Source organism: Alligator mississippiensis, chromosome 8 (genome assembly GCF_030867095.1).
Source record: "Alligator mississippiensis isolate rAllMis1 chromosome 8, rAllMis1, whole genome shotgun sequence".
Classification (NCBI taxonomy): domain Eukaryota; kingdom Metazoa; phylum Chordata; order Crocodylia; family Alligatoridae; genus Alligator; species Alligator mississippiensis.
In genome coordinates this window covers 7854145-7870884 of record NC_081831.1, presented here as the reverse complement: position 1 = coordinate 7870884, position 16740 = coordinate 7854145, and the positions used below count along the sequence as shown (strand labels likewise).

The 16740-nt window shown below is 42.6% G+C and overlaps 1 protein-coding gene across 1 annotated transcript in view; it reads left to right on the top strand.

Moving 5' to 3' along the window:
* The window catches only part of ANKFN1 (ankyrin repeat and fibronectin type III domain containing 1), a 108654-nt gene extending 93296 nt beyond the window's left edge, over window positions 1–15358 (top strand). The window contains exons 17-18 of the mRNA XM_019494366.2: window positions 2284–2503; window positions 5999–15358. Of these exons, the coding sequence (XP_019349911.2) occupies window positions 2284–2503; window positions 5999–6792 (1014 nt within the window). The 3' untranslated portion in view covers window positions 6793–15358. The remainder of the gene's footprint in view (window positions 1–2283; window positions 2504–5998) is intronic.
* Window positions 15359–16740: the final 1382 nt, after the last annotated feature.

Genomic DNA, 16740 nt, shown 5'->3' with positions numbered 1-16740 from the left:
TTGTGAATCCTAATTAGGGTAAGAGGCTGCAGCTGTCGTGGAGGGAGTCTGTGTGCCAAATTCTATGAGTGTGATAAAGGATCTGATGGTTCATTGTCCTGCCTCTTCTGCAGTCATTTGCACCAAGACAAAATGAGTGTAAAATGAACTCTGTGAATGTGCTGGAAGACAGGCACTATAAACTGCAGCCTCCTACTAACTTGATTCCTGCACTGCACCTCTGTTTCCCACACCCAGCACACCCGGATACTGCTCACTTCTGCATGGTCACCAACTGCCAGTTCATTGCAAGTTATTTTACTTTAGACCCTTTACACTTGAACCCTTCTCCTGCCATTGTCCTTAACCTTACTGTTGCGTCTGACTACTTTGACTTGAGGATAATTGATATAAGTATTTTTGGAGGTATTCCTTAGTGCTCGGTCTTGCCTTGTGAACAGGAGCCTGTGCTAAAAGGATGCAGCGATGTGGTTTTCCGGAGAGATCTGAGAGAAGGGTACTGCATCGGGGGGTATTGCACCCACTGTTACATCCCTTGAACCAGCTGCAATGCCATCCATTTAGCCTTCAAAACATTTGAACTGATTAAAGATAACCCTTGAATGCTATTATCAAAAGACTCTCATGATCCACAGTAAGGCCCATGTCTTGCTTTGACAGACACTTAAAGTCATCCTGCCATCGGTTTAAACATGCTGCCACGGGCCAGGGTGTCGTGCATGGAACTAGGGCTCAGTATAGACCCAATTCCCATTAGTCTTAATGAAATGGGTGCAGACTAAAAATGCTTACGGGAAGATAAAGCCAGGGATTTAGGGTTATTGATCCAGTGCAGTTTTACAGCTTTCCCTTTATGAATAATGAACCGGTATACTAGAGTTTGAGATGGGTGTTTTGTCTTTCAGAGCAACCAAAACAATAAATAAATAAGGTCTAATATCTGCTTAGTGCTTCTGGAGAAATATGTTAGCGGACTTGGTCCAGCTCCCAGAATATTGCCACCGTGCTGGTTAACCCCTGGACAGCCGTCTCGGCTGAAAAGGCCAGGGTTAAATGGGGGGGAAAACCTGAACTGCTTCGTAGTCAGTCCTGGAGCTGGGCCTCGCAGGTCAATGCTGAGATCCCTTAGCCCAGCAAATGGAGAAGGGTAAAAGCCTGTTGTCTGTGTTACTCCTTCTCTGTGGATGCATAGAGGAATTAATTCTCTAGTGTGTTGCTCTTTGTGTGGCTCTGGACCATAATTTCATAAAACAGCAAGCCTAATTCTCTCATTTTGCACCACTTAACTTCATCTATTTCAATAGACCACTGGGGCAACCGAGAGCTGAATCAAGGCCATTCTTTGTAAAGCAGGGATCTAAAGTGCAAACATATTGCTTCAAACTCTTTACCCGCTATGTTGTTACCCACATTACCAATTATAGACCCGATCCCCCGAGCCCTTTGAAATTAGGAGTCTTTCCATTGACGGCAATGGACATTTGTTATAATCTTATAAAAGAAATGTAAGTAGAGTGTATCCAAGATCCAGGGAGAAAGCTCACAGCTTTTGGGAAGCGTCACTTTAAAGGGACCCCTTTGAGTGCACCTATACAACACCCACTGATTTCAGTTGGCATAGTAATGCCAAAGGGGGACAGAGTGACTGGCACTTACTGCAGTGGGCAGGGATGTGGGACTCTTACTTTCAAGTGCTCGTTCTGTCTGATTCAGAGCAATCTGGGATGAAAAACTCTGCTCTGAATAGAAACTTGAGTCTGAGGCTCTGCCAGGCCAGGCGGGCGCCCTAACCCTCAGCACAAACACGTGCAGAGTTACTTCCTCAATTGAACAGCTCAGGTTTTGCTTGAAAAATCAGATTAAGCGCTGTGACATACCCCTGTGACAAAAATGTTCAAAGAGTCTTGGTTTTATTTCACTGCAGAATAAAACCAACTTTTAAAACCCCTCAAGCTGCCTCAAGTAATGAACAGGCATCCTGGGTTAGAAATAAATCTGACCCTAAGGAAAGGCCAGACCTTGAATGTTGGCTAGAGGGATATGCCTTGAAGGTTGGGTTGGACCTGTTTCTCATCTATGCTCCATCAGTTGTAGTAGTTTTATAGCAGATTTGGACAAGCAGCAATTCTATGCCTCTCAAAGCTTTGGCTTAAAAATAAATACATACAAAAAAAAAATTTCAGTAGGCTTTCAAAGGAAGCCAAAATGATTACCTTCAATATGGGGCAATTTGCAGCATTTTACCACTCTCTCCCCCCTTTTTTTTTTCTTTTTCCTCTGAAGCAAATTGATGAGATCTGGCGTGAAATGCGGTGGATCACTGAAGCGCTGCAGTATGCCAGATACAAGCAGTCATCAGCTGGATTTCCCATCATGAAACTTGTGGACCTTTCAGAAGAACAGATTCAGAAGAAGATAAGTTCAACATCGTCCCATCTAGACTGTCTTCCATCACCACCACCATCACCAGAACTTAGGAGCCAGAGGAGAAAAGCTTTGAGTGGTAAGGAATGAGATTTTTTTTTTCCCCTGTTGTTTCAGTTTGCTCAGGGAAACAAAGTAGAAAATCAGGATAACTCATTGAACTCCACATTTTACACTGGGAGCTCATCAGTGATATTATCTCCAGGCTGATTGAGGTGTTTTGGTAATTCTTCTGGTTGTAATTGGTTTTGTCTTTCTTTAATTTAAGCCAAACATTGAATAAAATAAGCTTAAAGGAAGCATGGAGGTATCCGATGACAGTAGACTCCAATCCTACCTTCAGCAGCGGCCTGTCAAATTGCATAATCACAAATTATGGCAATTATAGCTATAGAAACCTTCTAATACGGTCGTCCAGTCACTGCAGAATCACTCTCTTCCGTCGCTGTGCCAGTGACACCCATTCCTCTCCTTCCCCCATTCCCACCATACTGCTTTGTCAGGCCACTTCCCTCCCACCCCCCCACAAAATGCCTTTCCCACCCCAACAGCTTCAAAATGGTCTTCTCTGCTTTCATGCCTCTCACTTTGGGTCTCCAGGCCAGTGCCCATTGAAGTCAGTGGATGGATTCCCAGTGGGCAACAGAGATCTCTATCCCTCATTTGTTCTGCTCATAAGAAGTCAACCAGACAAGGCAAAATTAACATATACATTGGGATTTTCAAATGAACCTAAAAAATCCAATATGACCTTGGTGCTTAGGGTCCTTTGGCGCCTTTCAGCATCCCAGCTGGAGTAGCTAATTGTTGGGCGCACAGATGTTATCTGCCGGGGTTTGGGGTGGCTGTTTTATTCAAAACTTACCCTTTCTTCCAACTCATCGCTCGTTGCTCTAAACACATCTCCTCAGTTGGGAAGACCCATGTCCCATCTGTCTTGATGTAGCGTTTTGCAGTTCTCCCACTCTTGGAGTGGGGATGCTCCATCCAGGTCTAAGAGGACACCATCAAGGACACCTGCAGGAGCTCGCAACCAGTGAGATAGTAACTAATGTTTGATGCGCGTAGCAAAACACGGGGGATATTACTCCAAAACAGCAAAGTTAGTATAATTTTAATCTTAGGCTTCACTACACATTCGTTTAGCTACGGTTTCCCTCTTGAGTTGCAGAAATAGAACAGGCCAAGATTACAATCTTTTATTGAGCTCCTGAGCTCTTGGGACCCAGCCTGGTCTTGTTTCCCTTCCTGAAGAGCGGGTCTCCTAACATGTTCCCTTCCCTGGGGGATCTTTTTCTCATATACCTGTGCCAATAAAGATACTACGTAATAGTCGTTGTTACCAAGCCAGCCATGTGTCTCAGACAAGTTTTGCCAGCCAGCTAGGCAAGCGGTTGTTCTGTTGTTGAGCAGTTAGGAGCCATTCAGACATAACGACTTGCAGTTATTGATTGGCCTTGCATGCTGAAGCTGTCTGCTGTGCCATGATATCCCAGCCTCCTGTCCCCAGGAATCCCATGCCTAAAACCCAAGATCAGTATTCATTAGTGAATTCATTAGCCACCTCACTTCATGCTGTGCTTAGGAGGCAGAGTGGGTGTAGGAAGGACCACAGCACTGGGAGGCATAATGTCCTAGATCCTGTCACTTAGTCGTGACCTCAGGCAATGACTTTGGTGAAGACTGTACACTGAATTAATGGCTGCATACTGTAAAACACTAATCAGTCGGAGGTGATATGCATCCCTATGCACAGAGCAAGCACTGTAGGTATCTTTAGGTATCATAATCCCTGTTTTGAGGATCTGGTTTCCAGGCTGGCCTGTGCAAGGATGAATTTCATCCACAGAAATTCAATCTTTTGAGCCATAAAATGGGAAATAAAAGTACTAAAAGCTTGCTGAAAATGTATCTTCTATGTGAGAGCTCAGTGTTCCCTAGAGACACCAAAGAATATTGCAGAAGACTGGAGCCAAGTGTTTTGTGGTGACCCCTGGCCATCCTTTCCTTCCACCTTTGGACAGTTCTCTGTTTTTGCACTCATTCTTTCCTGTGATCATTCAGTTTTGGTTTGACAGAACAGCTGACTTCTTAGAGCCATTGGGTCCACTTTGGCTTAATTCATTCGGCTAGCTTGTTGTCTCCCGTGTCCTACACGGACCCTCCAGAACACAAAGTTAAGCAAATAAGTGAAACGTTAAACCCGTTTTATTGCCTGTTATTGCTTCTCTGAATAGCTGGAAAATTAAACTGATGAAAGAAAAGAATTGCAGCACGGAGAATGGAAGCAAATTAAGCAGCAGCACCTGATTTTTATATATATATTTTTAATAGGCTAAGGACTTTGGGGGAAAAGAAGTAAACCATCATTCTGCTGAGTTGTCATTAACAATGAGTTAATGACATGGTAGAAACAAAAGCTACAGACGCTGCATTGAACAACTGCCATGACCATTTCAGTTGTAATAACTTATTTCAGCTCCTCAGTGGCATTTTCCTACAGCCAAGGAAACCACGTAAATCTGCTCTTATTAGATTAAAAGAAAACCCAAAGAAATTGAGTGGAAACTGTGGCTTTTGTACAAGCATATGTCAGTTTAATCCATTATACAGTGATGATTCCACACTCCACCCCCCCCGCCCCGGTCTCTGGGCCAATTTCTGCTATTCGTAACATGAAGTAAATGCAGAATAGCCCTGTTGACTTCAGTAGAGATACTTGGCATTAACACCATGCAATTCAGAATATATTCTGTCCCCTGTGTGGAACTAATGTGTTATTCCCCATGGTGTGTGGTAGCTTATACAAATGCAAAGTGAGTAATGGGTATTATTTTATACCCAGTTTGTACGTGCTTTGATGTGATACAACTGACTACCTATAGTGAAGGACACTAGAGAATCAAACGTGCCATGGCACATATGCCACATCAGCTGTAGCGTTTGGCCCGTATTTTGCCATGGTTGGAGAATTGCAATGACTTCGGTGCTATAGCTGGGCTGAACTTTGATTACCACATTCACCCCTGGGTGCAATTGGTCCGTTTTGGATTTGGACATGCCTTCTAAACCCGAGAAAGACAAAAGCAGTTTGTTCATCCTGCTGTCAAACTTTTTTTTGTTTTTTGCCGCTCCCATTAAAAATACACAAGACCATCTCCTGCTCTCAGTTAAGTAGGTGTAAAACCAGAATGACTCCAATGACAGGATTCTCTGTGTCTAAAATGTCAAGCCCCGTGATATTTAGTGAAAATCAAATGACAGAAAATGAGTCATTTTAAAATTTCATCTCATCCCCAGTGCTTCTCTTTTGCTGTCCTCCTTTCACCACATAAATTCTGTCTGCCCTTCCTAGTTCTTGCTGTCCTCTACCAGCCATAAATCCACCACCGCTATTGTCTGTGCTACTGTCATCTGGCTGGGTGGAAAATTCCACAAAGGAAATACACAGATATTGCCAGAAGCTTGGCCAATATTCGTTTTGCTTCCAAGTTAAGAAGAATATACGCTAATGGCATTTAAGCAGCTCTTCTAAGTGCATGTCCGGTTAGTAGCTAATCTGTTCTGTTTTCAGATTCCCAGCCCTGCTCGGATGAAGAAGGCTGCTCTGAAGTGTTTCTTCCAACCGACAGCGACTACGATTCCAGCGATGCATTGAGCCCCAGAGAACTAGATTTAGTGTATTCCTCCCCGCATGATATATCCCAGCAGGTAGGCGGTGGCCTGGGTGGTAGCGCACCTGATGTTCTCCAAGTACACGACATGAAGCCTTGTCTGACGTTGAAAGAGGACCCAAAAGCGAGCAGTGCCTTGGATGCTAACGCTGAATATTGCACGGAGTACATGAACAGTCTGACAATAGCAGGGCTGACGTCAAAAAGCACAGAGAAGACTTCCAGCTCCAGGCAGGCTCTGAGCTTCTTGGGGAAAAAAAAGCTGGGGAAGCATCAGCACTATAACTACTTCAGCCGGCACCATCGCTGGCTGCGCGTGCACAGCGAGACTCAGCCTGCGTCGCTCTCCGAGGGGGTGTACACACAGCATCTCATGAGAGCGACCGAATTATCCCAAGAGCCTACCTCCAGCGAGCAGCAATTTCCCGCTGATGGGCCTCGGAGCACTTTCTTACTTCATACGACAAGCCTTCCAGAAGACGGGAAAGGCAAGTATGAGGAATCGAGGCAGAACATCCGCAGGATATACGTTGAACCTTACAAGACCACGCTACTGGACGAAGAAGGCAAGCCTTGGGCCCTGAACGCACAATCCGTAGGACGCGGGGATTTGCACAACGCCACAGGACAAAAAACGGGTTCGGATGACCAGTCGAATTCTCCCCTCTCTGAAATATTCAGTAGCACACTGTAGGAGTTTGTATCAGGTTATTGCACTGCCCCTCACTGCCCGGAAGCGGCATAGAGAGCATTTTGAATATAGCGCTGTATTTTCGAAACAACCTTTAAAATTCAGATCCTCATCTGGAATGCACACTGACTTCAGACGAGGATCCAGCCTTAAACACTGGTCCCTGGTGGCGAGCGCAAAATCGTTTGCATCTGCAGTTTTGCCAAAATTATCATTTTCAGGCACATGCGACAGACATCCATCATCTAACATAATGGTCTGTGACTTCAAATAGGTAATTAGGCATTGACATTTTCCTAATTACTCCCACAAATGTTGAGGCATGCAGAATTTCAGGCACAAATGATTTTGCCTATAAAGCTAGCAGATGCTCTCTAAGATATATCTCCTCTCCATCTCTGGTTAAGGTCACTTGAGAAGGATAACAAAAGATGTGTTTTCTCTTCTTCCCTGTAAATGTTTCCACTTCCCAACATGCACTTTCTGCAGATTTGGTTTGTAGACACCTAAAGGCACTGAACGGTGAAGATACCAGACGTACTTTCCAGTTTGTCCCCAGTTCTAGAGAAATTAAATCTAGCAATTTGTGCTACATACAGTCAGCGCCAACTCCGAACACTGGCATACCCCAATGCAACTGCGGTCCTTCATATTTGTTTCAAACCCTTAGATTGAAGGAAACACAAATATCTGACAGTATTATTCTCCAAACCTAGAAGACTGATTGCCATTCAACATCAAGAGCCAAGGGAATTAGCTAGGTTTGCCTGAGCTGGCCTGACGGGTCAATGAATAATACATCGAAGATTTAATAGGATTTAAATGGAGCACAGGCCTTGTTCTGACCCTCTGCACAGATTATATACAGGTATTGTCAGTCCTATTAGAGATGAATCCATAAAAACTAGTTCCAAGCCTGTCTTTTTTTCAGGTCTGCCTCTAAAGTCCCAGGGCGTGTGAATCAATTATTTTATATTTGGACACTTAGAAATTTAGATTTACATCTAGATCGGAGAAAACTTGGGCAGTTTGGATCTAGGGTGTTGATTCGGGTCCATATCTGGTCACCCTGTAAAAGGTCGTGGAAAAAGATAGTATCTGGACATGCTCGACTTCCCTAAGGACACCTCAAAATGAGTCCCATTATTTTATCATTTCCAACATGAAGTATGGCTCACAGACTCTTAAACTCCAGAAGATGCCCTAGAAAGCTAAATCCATATTAACGAGAGCCATAATCCCTGGATCATTTTAGTGCAAACCTTCTTAGGCTTTGGACAAATTAACAGAAGTGGAGAGAGACCCCCAGGTGCTGTGCAGGCATTTGACTTTTAATTTTTCTTATACAGTTCTTGAAGCTTAGTTTTATAGGTCACATTCCTACTGGTAAAATTTGCTCGCTCCATGTTTGCCCAGCTTTCTCCTCTTTCAGTATTTCAGCCTCCGCATGGATATACTCTAAGGCTTCCCATAAAGCTATTTGAGTCTAATACGAAGGTTTAGAAGTCCTTGAGATGAAGGTAAGCACTTGGCACATAACCTGTGCTCCTTATTAAACTAGTATTTCCATAAAGCCCCGGACTATTAAAATCCCACCCGTAACATTTGGGCAGTATGTAGAGGCCAAGAAAAGTATCTTTGTTCTGAACTTAGGGAAAACACTTTCTCGGAGGCATTTACATTTGTAATTCCCTGTGTTGTTAGTGGTGTTTTTTTCATACATATCCATGTCTTCACCTATCACACGGACACCATCCAAAGCCTACTGAGAACGGAAAGACTCCCATTCACTTGCAGAAGCTTTGGATCAGGCCTGCCCTGGAAATTCGTGTCAGAGGGGAGGAGGCAAGGAGAAATGCTAGGCCTGCTTACAGCTGGAAGAGTAGGTGTTTCAGGCTTTACCCCACGTGGAAGTACAGGATAGGGGGAAAACAAACCACTAGAAGGCAAAGAGGTGCAGTTAGCCATGTTAGTCTGAAGTCAGGTAGAAGGCAGGATAGATCTGCACCTTACAGACTAACTAAAGTGGATTTATGTAGCACAAGCTGAAGCTTGTGTCATCACACAAAGCAGTGTGTAAGGTGAGACAGCTTTGAATACACCGTAGAGCCAGACCAGGGCGTTGGCGGCAAAGATTGTGCCAAGTTGTTACTCGCAGTCATTGATAAAATGTTCTTTATCAACAGGGACCAGGACAATTTGGTGCCTGCGCTGTGCAGGCAAAACAATTTACAGTGCACAGTACAGCACCTAGTCCTGTGGGGCCCTGACCCATTTGACCGGTAAGCAAAAGGACCATGGTTATAGCTAATAAAAATAAACTTTTATTGGGCTCTGATCTCTCTTTTATTGGGCTCTTCTAAAATGAGAAGTTCCTAAAACACATCCTGTCTTGCTCTGGTGCTCCAAGGGTGCCCCCCACGACTAGGGCTTGTGATCACAAGCCGTCCCCCTGCTCCCCACCCCAACAAAACAGGCTGCACTCTGCTAGTTAGACAGATGATAGAAGACCTTTTATTTTTTTCCACCTCTGCTCTTTATTTCTTCCAGAAGCAGCCCTGCATTTAATATGACTCCAATGACCAACTTCTTTGCTGCTGTGAAGGGGTTGATTTCTATGGAGTTTTGCCTGTTTGTACCAGCAGAAAATCTGACCCCGAGATTGCAAACCGAAGTTGCAGTTCAGCCCTACATCTTGATTCCAATGTTGTTTCATATAACTGTGTTTAAATAACATTCAAGGCATACTTCCTTCATCCCATTACCTCCATGCTGAGGTTCTCACACATACTTTAACTTTCAGAAGCATAACCACATGTCATCACTTCATTTGGAAACAGACGGTCAAAGTAATGAGTGATTGGTACTGGGCATAAATACTTCGGTGGGGGTAAGACTTTGGGTTGTCATTTGATTTAAATATCTGTCCTACTAATTACTGCCCCTAGGTATCAAGTCAGCCATTGGGTAAGCCAGTGCCTTTTAAGAGTGTTAGCAAGTCCTCAGTAATTTAAATGAATCGTTAAAAAAAAAAGGTCTTTCGATAATAAAGAACAAAACACAGTCAGAATAGCAGTTATAGTGCTTTGCACTTCTGTAGCACTTTATGACGGGGTGTCTCAAGTGCTTCGTAAGTGGTGATGCTGATTCAATCTACTTAAAAGAATCCCCTGCAGAGTAGGTAAATCTTATCCCCATTTTAGAGTTTGGTAAATCGGGGCAGAGAGGTTAAGTGACTTTCCCAAGATCACAAACCGGTCATGGAGCCAAGAGCAAGGGCCCACAGTAAAGAACAAAACCCAGGGATGAATCTTGGTCCCCTGATCTAATCACTAGACCACACTCCCCACAGAACACAGTCTCTTCTGTAATGAATCTTGCATAGACACATGACAGGCCAGAGGTCTGTGCCTCCTGTGCACCTGAATATTGCTAGCTAGATCATCAGCTGCTATAAATGAGCATAGACATGGGCCTGAATAGGCTTCCACACACACATCTGGATAAATATCTGTTATTCATATAGGTTAGGTATAGACATTCAAAAAGCCTGTGGTCAAATTGGTCTAAGTTGCATAGTTTTCTGTAAGGAGCATAGTTTAGATCGGTAGCAGACAGAACGCACGTTTGGCCGGGGGGCACAAGTCATACACTGGGTCCTGCCATTTTTAAACCAATCTGTGCGCCAAACTTCTGTTCTGTTATGGGTATAAACTGGTTTCTGATCACTTATCCCAGTAAAGTGTAATGTCTGTGCCTGGCCCATAAAGCCAAGTGTACCCTATTCATTTGGAGTGTTTCACAAAGGAGTATAATTTCACCTGGGCCGCACCTTTTCCGTTTGCAGACGTGACGTGTGCCTGCAAGAAAAATGTGCCTTCATTTTGTGTACCCACGAACGAATTGTGTGGATCCATGTCTTCACAGCTGTAGATCTAAAACTTCCCGATTTTGTGCTGGCAACTTAGTAGCCAGATAGGCAAGTACAGAGACTCGCGCCCGCAGTTCATTGCATCTGCAAGAAGGTGGTCTACCCACTGACAATTTGGCTCAAAAAGACCTATCGCTAAAAGCATCCATCTTCCATGCTTGTGTGTTTGCTTTGTGAATTAACCTTTACACATTAATTAATGATTGGATTTGCCATATAGCAAAGGCACACGCACAGAAAGCTATAAATTACTACTTCATTGCTGAAGTGTAAATATTTTAAAATGGAGCCAGTAAGGGGGGTGGGAAGAAGGGAATGGAATATTTTATCCTGAACGTTTATGTTTGCAGTATTTAAATAGCAATGTTTTGGAAAGAGATGGTGCATCTTTACGTTCAGTGGGTTATAAAGAAATGCATTAAGTTGCTGGTCAACTCTTTTAAAATGTTTAAACACATGGCTCATGACTGTTATGTAAAAATTCAATGCAGCCTTACAAACAACAAGGGGTGTAGTGTATTTGAAAATCTGCTGTACACCCTGGAAACTTGTTCTAAGTTCTTGATTCAGAGTGCTCTGAGGTGTTGAACTTTGCCATCAGCAAAAAGTATTTTTAGAAAAGGGCCATGAATTTTCATACAACATGGATTTCATCAAGTTCTGGTCTCTGTTTTTTTCCACTATAGCAGCACATAAGTCTATTCGCAAATACATACACACACATCATTATATATATCTATATCTATAGATATATCTATAGATATAGATATCTATAGATATTTATCTTCTACTTTGACTAAGGAGGATTCATGAGGCTAAATCCTGTCCTTGCTGGCAGAGATGGGAAGCAAGGATACTGGGCCATAGTATCCTTTGCAGGAAGTCAGGGCACGATTCCCCAAGATTCACACCATGGCAATGAGCACTAGCGTACGCTGCGGGAGCACAGTGCAGGCATGCCTCCTGCCAGCTGGTAATTGCAGCCTTTCACCATTGATTATAGATCAGGCCCCACAGGCAGCTGAAGCTATAGGGGATCTTTCTAACCCACAGAGCAAGTCCCCTCAGAGCTACTATGTATGAGTCTTTATATTCATTGTCTGTCTCTTATGGCACACCCCACTTCTTGGATGGAAGAAAAGCCTGAACATCTCCCTGCCTTTCTGTACCCTGTCAGCAGGGGCAAGATTTAGCCTTTAAGCTGGTCATTTTATGATGAAGAATTTTTCATCTATAACATTTTTTTTTCCCAACTATTTAAGTCGGTTTAATACAAGATATCATATTCACCCAAAGAACCTTGTCTGCCTATGATGAAGAAGTACACTGCTATTAAGTTTATCTTATTACTAGGCAATGGAAAACCTCCTGTTTAGAAAGATGGGGTTTTCCTTTTGCTATCATTGCCAGGGGGTGTTTAACTGTGGTTCATGAATGTTAATGTTAATTAATGTTAATTCATTAATATTCATTTTCCTTCAAACTGTGAATTACTTAAGCACGTTTTCTGTTAAATTGCACAGGTTTCTTTTTTGGTGTTTGCGTTTCTATTAATGTCACTTTGGGCCACGTTCTACCGTTCCTGGGTCCCAAGTCCCCCCTCTCGTGCCATGCAAGTCAAGAGGGGTCCAAATGCTGCGGGCGCTGCAGATTCTCCAGTGGTATATCATAGGGCATCTCCATGAAGTCCAAGGTTTCAATGCCGAGTTTGAGAACCTGGCCCAAAGACTGAATCAAGAAACCAATAGATTAATTCCTGTCTAAAAATGACAAAAGCCAGAGGTGATCCAGGGCCCTTACCTCAGGCAAAAGTCACCTTGAAGTCAATGGGAGTTTTGCCTGAGTGAGGACTGAAGGACACGACATGCTGCAGTGTTGTGCCGTGCCGTGCATGGTCCAGTGCTGGAAACAAATATTGCATAATTAAAACACTACATAAAAAAAAAAAAAGGACCAAATGTGATTTCCAGGTTATGCAATGAATCCTCCATTAAATGCAATGGGAGTTGCGTAGACTTGCCCCGAGGAAGGTTTTGGTCTCAAACTCTTTAAAATGACAAAGATGTAAGACTGCTGCTTTTTTCCTCAGAGAAAAAGTAATTGAAGTGAAGTGTGCAAGGCAGTGTTTAATTGCTTCCTGCCTTGTTTGTACATAGCAATTTGGCTGTTTATTGGTTGTCTTTGTTCCGATTTTTATTGTAACTTGTTGCTCTACATGCAACCAAGTGTTTGTTAAATTTGGTACATTATAATGCACAATTTTGTGTGCTTTAAATACTTTGTAAATACACAGATGAACAATGTATGCTGTGTTAACTGTGATCTTGGAACTTTACATAATATTTTCATGCATATGTATCTACAGTTTGAAAATACCAATATGTATATTGAGGATGGCTGTGCGCCAAGAATAAATGAGCGCCGTATGACTCATGCTTCTTTAATAATTTCTGGATGAGGCATGTACATTAAGTAAAATAGAAGATGGAAATAATTTTCAAAACTACAGGTATTTTTGATAACTTCAGATGTTTAATACTATTTTAGGGGGGAAAAAAATTGGTCACCAAAAGAAAATATTAGATCTATTCGAGTGAATCATTGTCGTCACAATGTTCTTAACATGGTATATTTATTTTTGTTTCATCCGACATCATGGAAATCTAGTTCTTTTGCATTTTAGAAGATGAGAAGTGCTGTTGCATTCTTATAACACAGACTCTTTTAAATAACCTTTTCAGACCCTAAAGCTCAATATTACCATATATTCAGAAATGTCCCACAAAACTACTGATGGGTTACAAACAGAAGCTTCTCTAACCCTTGAGCTTCACCCCATCCATCCACTTATTATGGGGAAAATTAATTCTTCTCAAGCCAAAAATTTCAAATCTGGGTGTCCAAATTCTGGATCCTGGATCCCTATGCAGACACTTGCACAGAATTGGCCCGAGTTGCTGGAGAGAGAAAAAAACCCCACTGAAGTCAATGAAAACTGTAAATGTAATACACCTTTGAGAATCCATCTGCTTACATTTAGGTGCCTGAATAAAGATCTAGGAGCTGTGCTTCAGGATCCGGTTTTCAAAATGCTTTTTTGTTTAGTCTATCTAGTCGAGAGAAGAAGGGTACTGTAGCGGCTACTAACACGCAGGCACGATTATTGCAAGTCCATTGACGTACTGGGATCTAGCCACATGGCAAACTGACTCTGCGAAAATCATTCTTTCCCCCAAGTCGTACAGGCCGTATCATTTTCAGCTGTGCGCACCAAACGCCCAGACGGACTGTTTAAACCATGTTGCAAAACTACAGTCAAAGCAATTACGGCGGGTGTAACGTACAATCTGACCGCCGCCACGAGAGACGGCAGGCGTTGTCTCCTGGGAGTTGCCCCAAAAAAGAAATAAGGTCTTCTGTCGTAACTTCTCTTATCCTCCTCTTACATCTCCCCGACGGATCCAGGAAAGGACTCCAATGCTAATCTGATAGTACTGGAGGGGGAGTAAGGTTAAGCCTATGATATGCAAGCAAGAGAACACCACTGTTGTTTTTAAATAATGAAATTAAGTGATTTCTACATGAGATGAGTTTCTTTTACCATAGTTTCTGAAACGGAAGGGTTGGCCCATCTATTTCATACCCTTTCAGGGCCACCACTGCCATAATATTGAAGCATCGAACAAGGTTTCATATATTATTATCCATATTTTCTAGGAGAAGCATGGGGCAAAAATAATGGGCAAAGGAAGAATGATTTCTGTAGAGCCACATAGGAAGCCTGTGGCAGGACCCAAGTCTCTGGTTAGTACCCTAAGCCCCGGATCATTCATTCTTTCTAGCAGGCACCTGTGCAAGTAGATCTGGTCGTACAAATCAGCATGTGCCCGTATCTCAACCATGACACGTTATCGCGCTGCAAGCTTCAGAACAACATCCCGCTCAAAAGCCTTGGACCTTTTCATACGTTAGAAAAACACGACAACAAAATAGCGCACAAGGTGGTGTTAGACAACAGGCAAAAAATATCCATAAAATGTCACTGGGTCATTTCTCCTTCCTTCATTACTGATCTCTGATGACTACAGTTTTATCATTTGTGCTGAGCTAAACAAAAAAAAATGTATAATTAACCATTTATGGTAGAACAAAGGGGATTGTCCAGAAAACAACACCACTACGAAGAAGGAATATTTCATGTGCATGTGTTTCCAATGACTGTGGTGCATTCTTGCACGTACCATGCATTTTTAGGATATGGTTGTTTGTACATTTTTGCTGACTGGGATTTGAGCCTTCTTTTATGCATAAGAAGATATCCAGGTGAGCGTTACAAGCCTTGCAAAATTTTACAGCAAGTTTGTCATGGTTTATTGAAGAGGAAGGACAGTGCTGTTGTATAATTGCCTCTATGTCGTTCACTGTTATACTGAAATGCTTTTAAACCAACTGGGGAAAAAAAATAACCAATTCTTATTGGCATGTTTGTGACTTGTTCTTCTGACAGCAACAGATAACCATTTTGTTGTTCTATCCAGATGTGTTATCTTTTCTTATGTAAACTGTCATCTTTCCAAGCAACCTATTATCTTATTTTTTAATTCTATCTTTAAATAAAAGATTTTTTTTCCAACACGCAAAAAAAACCTTCCGTCTTTATTAATAACAGCATGCTTCAAATACTGTTAAATTAGATAAGAAAAAAGTATATTTATTACTGATCAATTAAGAAACAGCTTATTAACTCATTTTCAACCAAGGTTTGACAAATATCCGAGTACCTTCAGATTAACCCACTTTATAGAAATTGAGTTTAGGAGTCCAGGGGACTTGTGATCTTAATTAGAACGGTATAAACAATTAAATTTATGGTCCATTTGCCATTGCCAAGAAGGTTTTTAAAAAAACGTTTCAGATTGACTGAAAGTAATATTTTGGGGAGAAAAAATTCTTAGGGTTGAATCAAACTTCTATTTTTTGAACTTTTAAAAATAAAATTTGAATAGATTTTTAACAAATCAGAAAACAGGAGCGTTTTGCTTTAGTAATACCAAAATTAAAGGTTTCCAGGTGGGGGTGTTGGACCAAAACTGCAACAAATTCATGAAAAGCTTTGTTTCACCCCAAGGTGCGTTTTTCGAGGAAAAAGAAGTTGCGGATGGAAAATTCTGCCCGGCGTTTCTCTTGCTCGCTTAGACGCTTCTGAAAGTTTCATTCTGAGCAAAAATCTTCAAATGCTCTTTCCTAAATTTAAGCACATACATGCAGATGCAGACGACCCCAATTCTTAGTCCTGCCCCACACCTACAGCTCCCTTTAGTTTCCTGGTAGCGGTGGGTGCTTCTCAACTCTGGGGGAAAAAAGTCTATTTAATGCCTATTTTAATCTCACACATCTGAAAAAGGAGGTCCGGTCAGCTCACTCCATCCATCTCCTTCCAGGATCACGCATGAGAAACAGCCAGGCTCACCGGGTCCTACAGCTGGACCCGCACGGTGCTCACCCCTCTCCTGAAGGACCAAACCTCATTTGCAGAGGACTGAGAGTAATGTTTTATCGCTGTTGGCGTTCCTTTTTTATTGGTTTTGCAGGGAAGGTGGTTTATTCATGCCCCTTGGCCTTTTTCTGCTGAAACGTACACACAAAAAAGAGCCAAATCGAGATACACCTCCACTGACTCAGAGCTAAGCTATTCGTGTCTGCTCTGAATCTGGCCCCAAACTAGCAAGGCTTTTTTTTTTTTTTTAAAGGGTCCTTCTGGGGCACGCTTTCTCCTTCTCTCTTTCTTGCCTGGTGGTTTTGTTCGGATCTCCTTCCCACTCCCGGCTCCATCCTGCTCCCTCTCTGCCCCGAGTCTGAGTCGCAGGAGAACTAACCCTGAACGCTTTGACGCTCGGTGCCTCGGCTGTTCGGGCAGAGCGCAGTCTCCCGAGGGACTCGTGTTGTGAGTACAACCCCAGGATTGTCAGGACGGGGCTGGCAGTGTTGCAGAGGTGACCGTCTAAGGGCTCTATTTTAAT